This window comes from Thamnophis sirtalis, unplaced genomic scaffold, assembly GCF_051295495.1.
Source record: "Thamnophis sirtalis isolate CommonGarterSnake01/CBP01778 unplaced genomic scaffold, rThaSir2_p1.2 scaffold_13, whole genome shotgun sequence".
Classification (NCBI taxonomy): domain Eukaryota; kingdom Metazoa; phylum Chordata; class Lepidosauria; order Squamata; family Natricidae; genus Thamnophis; species Thamnophis sirtalis.
This window is the reverse complement of record NW_028261393.1, coordinates 42,827,131-42,840,846: the sequence shown is the minus strand read 5'-3', so window position 1 is coordinate 42,840,846 and position 13,716 is coordinate 42,827,131. Positions and strand designations below refer to the sequence as shown.

The following is a 13,716-nucleotide window of genomic DNA, read 5'->3' as shown; positions in this document are numbered from 1 at the left end:
CCATTGCATTTTGGAGTTTTGCATGGACACGCATTGGGCACTCTGCACCAAAAAGGTTAGCCATCACAGTTCTAAACTGTATTTCCAAAGAGAAGGAGAACTTGCTATTCAGATTTTAAATATTAGACTTTTAAAATTGGCCGTGCAAGATATGTGGAAATTCTGGAGGGTATCACAGGCCAAGCTCAGAGGAAGTCTGTGCTGTTTTCCTTCTCCTTAACAGACTTGCAAGCTTGGCAGATTCAGCGATCAAAACAAATAAGGCCAGTGAACTTTGCTCAGCCTGTGTTTTGCTGCTTCCAACAACTTTATCTGTTGGCGCTGCAGTAAAAAAAAAAAAACAACCACATTTAACTGGGGATTTTTTGTTCTGTTTCTCCTTCGTTTAAAGTGTTGTTGTGTTTTTCCTCCTAGAATCTGACACAGAGTCTAGAAAATCTGAAGAACTCTTGAGCTTCAGTAAGCCTACCGTAAGTTGCAATAACGGATCACGGGGGGGGGGGGGGGGCTCCTAACCTTCTCAAACCAAACGAAGTTAGAAAATATTTAAAGGTGTATCAAATTCGGTTTTCAGATCTGTATCTTAAACATGACAAGTGAAACATGCCTGTAGTCTCTCTAACTGCCTGATGAGGACAATAGCAATAGCAATAGCAGTAGACTTATATACCGCTTCATAGGCCTTTCAGGCCTCTCTAAGCGGTTTACAGAGAGTCAGCATATTGCCCCCAACAATCTGGGTCCTCATTTTACCCACCTCGGAAGGATGGAAGGCTGAGTCAACCCTGAGCCGGTGAGATTTGAACCGCTGACCTGCTGATCTAGCAGTAGCCTGCAGTGCTGCATTTAACCACTGCGCCACCTTGGCTCTAAATTCACAAGACAAATTCACCCACGCATGTAGATGTTTAGATAAAATAAGAATTGGGTGGAAAATGGAATGGACTTAGCCTCTAAGTTTAAGTCAGAAAGGATGAGGATACACAACACCAGGGACACCCACAACATGGCTACAAAGGCAGTCTGGTGAAACTAGCATCTAAACTAAATCTTAAATCTTAAAATCTTAATCTTAAATCATATGGACTTCAACTCCCAGAATTCCCCAGCTACCATTCTGGGAGTTGAAGTCCACAAGTCTTAAAAGTTCCCAAGTTTGGACACCCCTGATATAGAGCCAATCCTGCCCTGTTAGATCTTATACCATATAGCAGGGGTGTCAAACTCAGTTTCATTGTGGGCCATAACAGGGCTGTGGTTGACCTTGGTGGGAGCGGGGGAGACAATTGGGTGGGATTGGCCAGCTTGACGCACCTACCGAAACTGCTGGCATGTGTCTTCTTTGCACTGGTTAGAACGGGCTGAAGCGACGCAGGACAGCCCCTTGGGCCGGATCCGACCACATCATAGAATGGATGTTTGACAGCCCAGCCCTGTAGCAATAGCATTTAGGCTTATAAAGCAATAACAGTAGACTTATATACCGCTTCATAGTGCTTTACAGCCCTCTCTAAGCAGTTTACAGAGTCAGCATATTTCCCCTTACAATCTGGGCCCTCATTTTACCCACCTCGGAAGGATGGAAGGCTGAGTCAACTTTGAGCTGGTTAGGATCGAACTTTTGGCAATGAGCTGAATTAACCTGCAATAGCACTTAGAGGACCCAGATTGTTGGGGAAAATATGCTGACTCTGAAAAACCACTTAGAAAGGGCTGTAAAGCACTGTGAAGTATCACTTCACAGTGCTTTACAGCCCTTTCTAAGTGGTTTTTCAGAGTCAGCATATTTTCCCCAATAGCAATATTATAGCAATAGCAGTAGACTTATATACCGCTTCATAGGCCTTTCAGGCCTCTCTAAGCGGTTTACAGAGAGTCAGCATATTGCCCCCAACAATCTGGGTCCTCATTTTACCCACCTCAGAAGGATGGAAGGCTGAGTCAACCCTGAGCCGGTGAGATTTGAACCGCTGACCTGCTGATCTAGCAGTAGCCTGCAGTGCTGCATTTAACCACTGCGCCACCTTGGCTCATATCTGGGTCCTCATTTTACAATCTGGGTCCTCATTTTACCGACCTCAGAAGGATGGAAGGCTGAGTCAACCTTGAGCCTGGTGAGATTCGATCTGCCAAATTGCAGGCAGTCAGCATGCAGCAGAAGTAACCAGTGTCAGGCCTGCAGCTGGTTCCTTTTGGGATCTTTGGCCTGCCACACTAATATTCTATTCTATTATGCTGTTCCATTAGAGGGGAATTGGGAGGGGGAATAGTAAGGAGTAAAATGTGATGTTGTCAAAACAAAATTCCTTCTAGAAAGCCAAGGTCATCCTTTCTCTCTGCACCTCTGCACCTGACCGGAACTGGATGGGTGGAACTGCCAGCATGACAGTGGGAGATTGGACCATGTGATAGACTTGTGGGTGTGGGGGAAAGATCATGAACTTTCAACTGGGTGGGGAAAACCAGGAAACTTTCAGATTCGGATTTTCCCAGATGTGCCAACATGGCTCTCTTAATAAATTGGAACTTAGAGCAACACTTTGCCTTGGACTCTGATTTAATTTGGATGTTATTTGGAACTTGACAGCCAGTAGTACTGCACTCTAACCACTGTGCCACCCAGTCCCCTTATATATCACCCCATAGTGCATTACAGCACTCTCTGGGTGGTTTACAATATAGAAGCATTATTTGCATGTTGCCTGCAACAATCTGGGTCCTCATTTTACCGACCTCAGAAGGATGGAAGGCTCTATATGTAATTGAAAGCGGTGATGCACAAATGTTTGTGACCAAACAACATGCTAAATAGATACGTAACTGATGATATTTTTAATGTATATTTTTGTTTGTTTTAAAATAAAATAAAAACTTTATATATAAAAAAAAAAGTTTGATGGAAGGCCGAGTCAACCTCGAACCCCATTGGGATCGAACTCCAGGCTGTGGGCAGTGTTAGCTGCAATACTGCACTTCACCCCCAGGGCTCCCGATGCTGCACCAGGCCCATCCAGTTGGGGCAGATGTAATGGCACAATGCAGCTGCCATCATTTTGGGGAAAGCGGCAAAGCAACCACATGTTGCGTATTTGTATTGTGAATGGTAACCCTCTTCCCTTTGGTTTTTCAAAGGTCTCTGAGGTACAGGCACGTTCAGCAGTTATTTCCTGGAATGCCCCAGCTGCGGCCCAGAATGAAGAAACCCAGAGCCTCCCTCCTGAAGCTTTTACTTTTGAAGTTGCAATCTCGAATAGCGGTAAAAATGGAAAATTTAAATCCCTTTACAGGTGAGTCCATTTTCATAATTGAACGGCATGGCTTTTTTAGCAGACCAACTGACGGCCAGTGCCAATCAGGATTGTTTTTCCAGCTTTGTTTCCATGGAAATAATTTTAAACGTTGAGCTTATATTTGCTTCCACCGTTGAACTTTGAGCGCCAAATCCTAGAAGTAAAATTTAAGATTAGCTTTCCAGACCTACTTTTTATCCTGTGCCATCCTTCCTGAGATTTAGTCCTAGCATTTGTCAGTTGATTTGTCCTTGTAACCATGTTTTTATTTTAGGATTTTCCCCTCCGTGCAAAAGGCAGAGGGATTTTCTAGCTCATTATTTTTGCTGTTGTTATGATCTAATGGTATCTCCCCTCCCCCCCTTTACAGTGGTGAGGATGTAACTTTTACTCTGTCTGAACTCCGACCAGCAACTGATTATCATGTCAGGTGAGCTTGGAAAACAAATGTTTATCAGTAGCAAGACAATAAAACAAAGTTCATAATGTTTTAAATTTGAAGGGGAGGGTTTTTTTGGGAGGGGAGGCCTTACATCAAAGGGTACAGGAGACCTGGAAATTGCACTAGTGCCAAAAAAGGGCTTTTTCTTTGTTTGTTTTTAAACCTATTTATGGCCCTTGGATTTTGTCGTCAAATAAACTGAAAATATAAAGGCTATTGTGAGTTTAGAGTAGATATTTGGGTCCTGAGACTGGGGAGAGAGGAATCTGGAGCTGTGGGTCTCTAATTTACTTTCTGGAAACAAATACTGTGCGGGTAAGACACTCCTAACACCCCTTGGTGTGTGTGCTCTGTTAAGATACAGCCTGCTGTGCCTTAAAATGGCTTCTACCGTACTGCCATAAAATGGCTTCTACTGTACAGCGCAGTGGGGTTGGCATGGTAACGGCTTCACAGAACTCCACAAGGGGGCTCGCTCTGGCAAAGTGGGAAATCCAACATTAGAAATTATCTTTGGTCTGGACACTTTCCCCCTATAAATAAATACCTGGGCAACACCAGGTTATCAACTAGTTCCAAATAAAGTATTCCACATTCCAAATGTATTCCAAATGAAATTCCTGAAATAGCTGTATGTCAGCCTTATGTTAACCATGGCCTTTTTTTCCAGATCTCCATGTCACTGTATGTTAGTAGCTTCTCCTTGGTTTATTTTGCTTCATTGTATGTTTGGCATTATTTATCCTTAGGTTTACTGAATGCTTTATATATTCCCCCTTTCAAAACATTTTCCCATCTCCAACGAACCTTCAAAATGAACATATAACGAGAAGTTATAGAAGAAAACTGGGATAAGACTGAGGCTTTGTTTTTATAGCTATACTAGCTGATAACCTGGCGTTGCCTGTGTATTTATTTATCCTAATCCTGTATTAGACAGGAAAAGGAATGAATTGTATCTATAGTGCCAAATCAAAGTAATTTTATTTACAGGGTTTTAAAAGTATAAGTAGAGTATACAAATTATAAAGTAAGCAGACACCTCCTTGACAACTTGCTCTCTATGCTTGAAGCTTAGGGCCTAGGGTGTTTTTTTTTTAAGAACCAATCCCCCTTACCAGAGGGAGCCCCCTTGTGGAGTACCATGAAGCCGTTATCATGGCAACTCCACTGTGCTGTACAGTAGAAGCCATTTTAAGGCACAACAAGCTGTATCTTAACAGAACCTGAATCCAAAATGCACACTATCACTGTCAAAAATACTTTATAGATATAATTCATTCCTTTTCATTTCAGCGGCCCAGGCATTGCAGAGTTATGCTGGAACACGCGCGCGCACGCACACACACACACACACACACACATATCGAGGGGTGTTAGGGGTGGTTGAAATTGCTCAAGGCTTCCAGAGTTATGCTAGAACATAGAGTCATTTATATATAGAAACAGATATATAGATATAGATCTATGTCTTTGTTGAACTTCATGCAGAGTTTCGGCATCGGGTCATTCCACCAAGGAATCTGTTTCAGAGCTGGTGAGTTTTACTACCCAGAGTTGTGAACCGGATCCTCCAGCTGCACCAAAAGTAGTCAACAAAACCAAAAACAGCCTGACTTTACAGTGGAAGGTAAGAAGAAAGCCAAGAATGGATCCCAACCTCTGTGTGGGTCGTAACTGAGTTTCCAAAAGAAATAACAGGGTTTTTTTCCTCCCCCTCCTTGAAATGATGTTCCTTACCAAGTGACAACTTGCTTTGAACGCACTCAGCTTACATCACACCCAGTTTTGTAGTGCGGGGACTGGGCAATAGTTAAATATTGTTTTTGTTTTTTAAGAATGCCTGGAGGTGAGGGTGGGAGATTTAGAGCCTGAAGGCATTATTGGAAATAAAGACTTCATTTATTTATTAAATTGATATAGCCAACCAACTCACAGATAGGAGACTCCAGGTACCATATAGTAAAATCCATTAAAAAACCCCACCTCTCCATCCCCAGATCAAGTCTATTGGGGTGTTGTTTAACGAGGCTATACAGGTAGTCCTCACCTTACAACAGTTTATTTAGTGGCTGCTTCCTTCTCTGCTTCCTTCCCCTTGCAAAATGAAAACCCATTTAATTTAGCTGGAGAATGGAGGTGTGTTTCCTGTAGGAATGAAGTTGTCAGGCCTGCAGCCATATTTTCTTTTGGATCTTTGGCCTGCCACACTTTCTATTATTCTACTATGCATTTTTTTATTGTGGGAAAATAGGAGGTGGGATTGTAAGGAGTTAGATGGTATGTAGCCATAACAAAATTGTTTCTAGAAAGCCAAGGTCATCCTCTGTCTGCACCTTACCGGAACTGGATGGGTGGAGGCTGCCAGCACGGCAGTGGAATATTGTACCATGTGATGGACTTGTGGGTGTGGGGGCAAGATCTTGAACTTTCAATTGGGTGGGGAAAACTGGGAAGCTTTCAGATTCGGGTTTCCCACAGATGTGCCAACATGGCTCTCTTAATAAATTGGAACTTTGAGGAATCCTTTGTCTTGGACTCTGATTTACTTTTGGATGCTATTTGGAACCCTGACAGAAGTATTGGGAATGCTTAAAGTTATGAAGTAATCTTCTCTCTAAATAACCTAGCAACCTAACTTTTCTTTCTTTCTTTTCACAGTCCTCCAATGACAATGGGTCCAAAATAACTAGCTACCTTTTAGAATGGGACGAGGTATGTTTACTGTGTTTAATGAATTATTATCAATCTTAATAATTCTGGTGTTCTGCTCAAGACATTCATCTGCATTTGGGTAAAACATCCTTCCATGCAAATGGCTGCAAACTTGCAACTCAAGAAGGAAGATCTTATCTTCCAACCAATCCACTTTTCTGGAAGGCAAGAAACAGAACTTCCAAAATGGGTTTTCGCAGTTTTTGGGAGGTCTGCATAGTGCCCAAAAATTTTTTACTTTTTTTTTTAATTTGCCTCTTCAAAATCTTGGTGCATCTTATACTCCAGTGCGTCTTATATTCCGAAAAATATGGTAATCCATAATCAGGCTATGTAAGCCTTAACCAAGGCAGTCTTGTGTCCCTATGAAATACGTGATCTATCCCTGGCTGTGGTTTTCTAATAAATACAAGGTTTAAAAACACACACACACACACAAAACCCAAAAACCTTACCTCAAAAGATTAGCACCAGAATGGGTTTATTACCAGAACTGTCACTTTCATTGCTTTTTAAAAAATATATATTTTGGATTGTAAAATACTGACTTTAAAATTGGCTTGTCAAGGAGAAATTGTATGAGATCACGGACTTAGTTCCCTAATGGTGACATGTTTGGTACCAAAATTGATGGCATGGCACAATAGGCATTTTGCAAGGTTGCTTTGTATCTGTGATATTGCTGAAACCCCCCCCCCCTCTCTTCCAATTCCTGGGCAACAATAACAATGACACTTTGAGGATGGGATGTGTGGTGTATCTGAACTTGACAAATAAATTAACACGGTGGTAATGTTCCGCTTTTCATGGCCCAATTCAGAGCTGTGTTTAGGCTAAGGGAATCTTGATTGAGAAGAGCTTTATTCTAGATTTTGAACTAAGAATCGTTGGTCTAAAGCTGGTCTTTACTAAGATAAAGTCTAAATATTGCTCTGGTTCTTCTTTAAGAGAGAATTTTCTTCCTTTCTTTAGGCTTCATGCAATGTTTCTCAACCTTGGCAACTTTAAGATAGGTGGACTTCAACTCCAAGAATTCCCTATTCAGCCATACTTAAAGTTGCCAAAATTGAGAAACACTGGCCAAATGGCTTTTGTGTGTCAAAATGAGGAGGAGGAGGCAAACTTTGCCCCGTAAGCCTTCCACCTCCAAATATGTAAGATTCTAGCTTAGGCATCACGGTTAACTGGATCTTTGAGAACTGCACTGTACTTTCTGACTTAATTTAATTTTAAAAAGAAGAGACTGAACAGCTATTTGTCTGAAATGGTAAAGGCCCATGATGGCGAACCTATGCATGTCTGCCAGAGGTGGCACGCAGAGCCCTCTCTGTGGGCGCCATCGCAAGCAGTTCTTCTGGTTGCTTGGCTGGTCTTCGTAGATGCTGGAGCGCCAGAAAATGGCCCCAAAAATCAGCCTGAAAAGAGCCGCAAAATGCCCCCCAAACAGGCATGCGTGTGTCTGCCAGCTGGTCTTTGGGTTTCCCATGCTCCAGCGCGCAAGAAGACCAGCTGGCCAGTGTGCATATGCACACACCTTCCAGTTTGGGCACTTGGTGCCGAAAAAGTTCGCCATCATTGGTATAGGCTTTCCTGCTTGAGCAAGGCTAAGACTAGAAGACCTCCAAGGTCCCTTCCAACTCTTGTCGTTGTGTTCTTCTTTGAAAAGGGGAAGACGGGAGCCTTCAAAGAATGCTACTACGGACATCTAAAGCAGCACAAAGTGACCAAGCTGTCCCCTTCTACCAAATACGCGTTCAGACTAGCAGCCAAAAATGACATTGGCATGAGGTAAAGAAAAAGGGGGGCGGGAGGTGTTGTGAGTTCATCGTTTCCACAAAGACTTGTATGGCTCAGCTCCTTCCCTAACCCCACCATGTTTTCTCCTCCCCCAGTGGGTTTGGCGAGACGTTGGTCTGCTTCACCATCGGAGTTGTCCCGCCACCGCCCCTCCCACCCCAGCTAAGTAAGGCAGGCGTGAACTGGCTGTCACTCAAATGGGGGCCTCCCAATGGCATGACTTCGGACGACTCTCTGACGTACATTTTGGAAATGGAAGAAGAAGGTTCGGTGAGTAGCTTTCGGATCCTCGAGTTTAGAGTAGGGAAAGAGAGAGAAGACTTGGAAAAGAGCAGCTGCCCTTCGGGGTGGATTAGAAGGTTGCCTAGTGAATAATTGCGTTGTGTGTCGTTTGCCCGTCCCAGAGGATCTGATAGTCAATGAACCCTTCTGAGACTCATTTAGCATCCCATTGTTGCTACTCAAAAGCCTTCTCCTTAGAAGAAGGGCCAAACGCAGTAAACAGTAGAGTTGCATAATGCTTTGGATTCAGAGAGAAGGGAAATGGATGACACTGGAGGATATCTGACTGTTTATCAGGAATAATGGCTCTATCAAGCATGGGGAGGAGGTAGCTATAAGAAACCCATTAAAATATCGGAAAACTCTTACCATTCCAGAAGTTTTAAGAAGTTGTTTTCGGCAACGTGTGATCTACTGGTTTTGAGAAAGGCAGTATTATCTAATAATCAAAGAATGAAGCAGTGACTATTGATAAATCAATATTGATAAAGGGACGTGGTGGCTCAGTGGCTAAGACGATGAGCCTGTCGATCAGAAAGGTCGGCAGTGCGGCGGTTCGAATCCCTAGTGCCACATAAGGGGGTGAGCTCCCGTTACTTGTCCCAGCTTTGCCAACCTAGTAGTTCGAAAGCATGTAAAAATGAAAGTAGAAAAATAGGAACCACCTTTGGTGGGAAGGTAACAGCGTTCCGTGTGCCTTCGGCATTTAGTCATTCCGACCACATGACCACGAAGACGTTTTTGGACAGCGCTGGTTCTTCGGCTTTGAAACGGAGAAAAGCACTGCCCCCTAGAGTCAGGAATGACTAGCACATATGCGTGAGAGGAACCTTTACCTATACATATACATATACATATACATATACATATACATATACATATACATATACATATACATATACATATACATATACATATACATATACATATACATATACATATACATATATATATATATATATATATATATATATATATATAAAGGTGTATATATATATATATATATATATATATATATATATATATATATATATATAAAGGTATATATATATATATAGTACATATGCGTGAGGGGAACCTTTACCTATACCATATATAATAAATATATATATATATATATATATATATATATATATATATATATATATATATATATATATATATATATATATATATATGGTATAGGTAAAGGTTCCCCTCACGCATATGTACTATATATATATATATACCTTTATATATATATATATATATATATATATATATATGGTATAGGTAAAGGTTCCCCTCACGCATATGTACTATATATATATATATACCTTTATATATATATATATATATATATATATATATATATATATGGTATAGGTAAAGGTTCCCCTCACGCATATGTACTATATATATATATATACCTTTATATATATATATATATATATATATATATATATATATATATATATATATATATATATATATATATATATATATATATATATATATATATATATATATATATATATATATATATATATATATATATATATATATATATATATATATATATATATATATATATATATATATATATATATATATATATATATATATATGGTATAGGTAAAGGTTCCCCTCACGCATATGTACTATATATATATAGTAAATTCCCTCCTCCCCGCTCCCTGATCTTTGACATGAATGCAGATTCTTTAACCGGGAACGTAAATCCATTCTTAATAATTACTGGGGTTATTATTTTTTAAAAAAATTACAATTGTCATAAATGTACACATTATATAATCCATGGCTATAAAGTGGAAAGGTTTACTAAGGAATATGTGAACACTGGACATATATTTTTCTTTATGCAGGATTATGGCTTCCAAGCAGGGTACAATGGAGATGAGCTTTCTTGCACTTTAAGTGACCTTAGAAGAAACACTTCCTATAAATTTCGGGTAGGTGCTAAATCCAAATAACCAACACATCCACATGCTGATAAATCCCTTACTCCCCCCTGAAAACTGCTTACTAGTGACTTGTTCCTGCAAACTAGGTGAAATATAATACCTCTTCCAGGCTCTAGGAGAAGTTTAGACTTCTGTTAAAGGCCTTTGGAAATGACTTGATCGAATCCTTCTTTGGTCCCTTCTAGTTCAATACTGAGGAACCTTTAAGTAGCACCAACTTTTTTATTTTTTTGAAATTTCTATCTGAAGATACTCGGGGTTGAATTTGGGACTTTCTTTACGCAAAGCTGGCGTCGTTGACATATGACTCTTTTGCGAACCTCGCTATGCTCCCCAGTCGTCAGCTATCCTTTGTTAGCTTGCAAAATACTTTTTTCATTGATTGGAATATCATGAAGATTCTCCAGTCTGTGGAGTCCTTGGTCTAACTTGGTGCTCTCTGACCTTGGCATTTTCCTGGAGGATGTTGCGTTACCCAACTAGGTTGTCATGCAAGCACCAGTGATATTGCTTAGTTTCAATCAGAATAGAGCTGGAATGGACATTGGAGGTTTTCTAGTCCAACCCCCTGTTCATGCAGGAGAGGCTATACCAGGGGTCAGCAACCCTGGGCTCTGGAGCCGCATGTGGCTCTTTCATTCCTCTGCTGCGGCTCCCTGTTGCTCAAAATATGGGTCACAACTGCCAATGTGTGATACCCGCCGGCACGCGATTTATTGAGCGCTTCGACCCTCGGTAGGCCAACCATGGATAAATCCAAGAAAAGAAAAGTTTCAGAAGAAAACAGAACATTTAATTCAACTACATATGCTAGTTCTGTGTCCACTCAGGAAATAGTCAGGCATGGGAAGGGTTTTGTGGCTCCCGGTGTTTTCTTTTCTGTGGGAAACGGGTCGAAAGAGCTCTTTGAGTGTTTAAAGTTGCCGACCCTTGGCCTATACCCTTTCAGATAAGTGGTTGTCCAATCTCTTCTTAAAAACCTGATGAAGCATCCCAACTTCTGGCGGCAAGCTGTTCTACTGGTTAATTGTCATCACTGTTAGGAGGTTTCTCCTTAATTCCAAGTTGCTTCTCTCCTTCCAACTTCCCCTTTCACCAACACATTTTGCAAGTCTCCTGTGACAATCCTTCTTGGTTACTTTGTGCTCAACTTCATAAATATTTTCACGTGTTGTGAAGCGAGTGAGGTTATTCTACATGTAAAATATATTTTTAGAGTCATTGTATGAAACTTCAGGCTTTTTAATGACACCTATAGGCCAGTAATATATACCGTATTTTTCGGAGTATAAGACACGCCATCCCCCCCCCCCAAAAAAAAGTGGGTGAAAATTTAGGTGCTTCTTATAGACTGAATATGGGCGTTTTTGAATTCCCGAATCTTCTGCGTGTTGCATTTTTGCCCTCCCCAGCTCCCAGAAGCACACTGCAGGCCAAAAACAGCAGTTTTTGACTAAAAAAGGCCATGCAGAGCACTACAGAGTGCTCCTGGGGCTTGGTAGGGTGAAAACGCAACGCATGGAGGCCAAAAACTCTTCTTCTCTTGTTTTCCTCCTGTAAATTTAGGTGCGTGTTATAGTCTGAAAAATACGGTAGATGATCTAGTGGAGAAAGACATTCCAAAGGTGTTTTTTCAAAAGGCAAGTGGACTTTGTTTTTCCCTTGAAGACAAAGACCCTTCTCATCCAAGACACCGAAGAAGAACTGAAGACGCTTCTTGGATGAGAAGCGAAAGGATTTCAAGTGAAAACGCGGAAAATCCAGCTGCCTTTTGAAAAAACGCTTTTGGGACAACCATGACCCAGATGACCGAGGATCTCTACAGACATTTAGTGGGATAAAGAGTTTTGATTTCTTTGCTTCCTTATATATAAAAAGCTCTGATTTTTTTAAAAAAAAAGAAAAACCACATACGTATTTTTAACTAAGTTTGTTCTCTTTTGCAATGGGACAGTTGTTTGCTCACAACACAGAAGGGAAAAGTGGGGCCAGTGAAGTTGTGGAGTTTAGCACATGCCCTGACAAGCCTGGGCCTCCGAGTAAACCAGCTGTAAAGGGAAAAATCCATTCCCACAATGTGAAAGTTACTTGGGGTAAGAAAACTTTATTCCCTTGCTGAAGCTCTCCTTTGTTTTCCTCCCCTCTGCTGCCCTGCCCCCAATCCTTAGCTCAGGGGTGTCAAACTCGATTTCATTGACGGCCATCAAGGTTGTGTTTGACCTTGGTGGGGGGCGGTGGGCGTGGCTGGGGGGGCGTGGCCATTGTGGCGACCCGAGTGTTATGCCAGTGAAAACGGGCTCCCAAACTTTGTTTTCGGCCGTGATAGCCTACAACCCTCTGCCAGCGAAAACGGAGCTTGGGAGGGAGGGCATATCTGTATAAAATGGAAAGGGAGTGAAAATGCATTCACATTGCATTTTTTTTCCCCTGGATCTGTAGCAAATTGCCAGGGTTTTCACAACTAATCCGAGATTGAATAAAAGGCAGAGCATCGCTTTCTGTAGGCGAGAGCTAAATTGTTCAACTCCGAGCCTTCCTTTTTGAGCCCTGCGCTTCATGTGAAAATAGAGAGAAGCATTGCTGAAGAGAACCTTCCTTCGTATATTTTTTCAGCCCGTGCAGTAATTTGCCGCTAATTATTGTGGACTTAAAACTTTTGGTTTTCTTTCAGTTCTAAACTGTTTCTGCATTTCTTCTTTAAACTAGACCCACCAAAAGATACTGGAGGATCAGATATTTCTTCATATATCTTAGAAATTTCTGAAGCCACTGCTGGTAAGACCTGAATATTTCATTTCTCTGTATATTACTTAAAAATGGGATCACGCTTTGAATTGATCGGGTTTTTTTAAAAGAAGAAACTGGATAGACAATTATCTGAAATAGGATAGGTTCCCCTGCTTGAGCAGAGGGCTAGATTAGAAGACCACCAAGGTCCCTTCCAGCTCCTGTTTATTCTATATTCTATTCAACTCTACTCTACTCTACTCTACTCTACTCTACTCTACTCTACTCTACTCTATTATTCTATTCTATTCTTCTATTCTAATCTGTTCCATTCCATTCTTGCCCATGTCCCTGTCCCTAATACTGCATTCTAAACACTGTGCCACACTGAGCCATGGTGGCACAGAGTTAGAATGCTGTATTGCAGACTAATTCTGCCAACTGCCAGCAGTTCGATTCTCACCTGCTTACGGTTGACTCAGCCTTCCATCCATCCGAG

General features: G+C 41.2%; 1 protein-coding gene across 2 annotated transcripts in view; it reads left to right on the top strand.

The window, feature by feature from the left end:
• Positions 1-13,716, top strand: part of LOC106549156 (fibronectin type-III domain-containing protein 3A) — a 69,213-nt gene that overhangs the window by 35,980 nt on the left and 19,517 nt on the right. For both annotated transcript variants that reach the window (XM_087728333.1, XM_087728334.1), the window contains exons 7-16: positions 415-470; positions 3,133-3,287; positions 3,661-3,720; positions 5,224-5,362; positions 6,394-6,447; positions 8,114-8,235; positions 8,340-8,514; positions 10,392-10,478; positions 12,445-12,583; positions 13,197-13,265. In XM_087728333.1, coding sequence (XP_087584459.1) covers positions 415-470; positions 3,133-3,287; positions 3,661-3,720; positions 5,224-5,362; positions 6,394-6,447; positions 8,114-8,235; positions 8,340-8,514; positions 10,392-10,478; positions 12,445-12,583; positions 13,197-13,265 — 1,056 coding nt within the window. The remainder of the gene's footprint in view (positions 1-414; positions 471-3,132; positions 3,288-3,660; positions 3,721-5,223; positions 5,363-6,393; positions 6,448-8,113; positions 8,236-8,339; positions 8,515-10,391; positions 10,479-12,444; positions 12,584-13,196; positions 13,266-13,716) is intronic.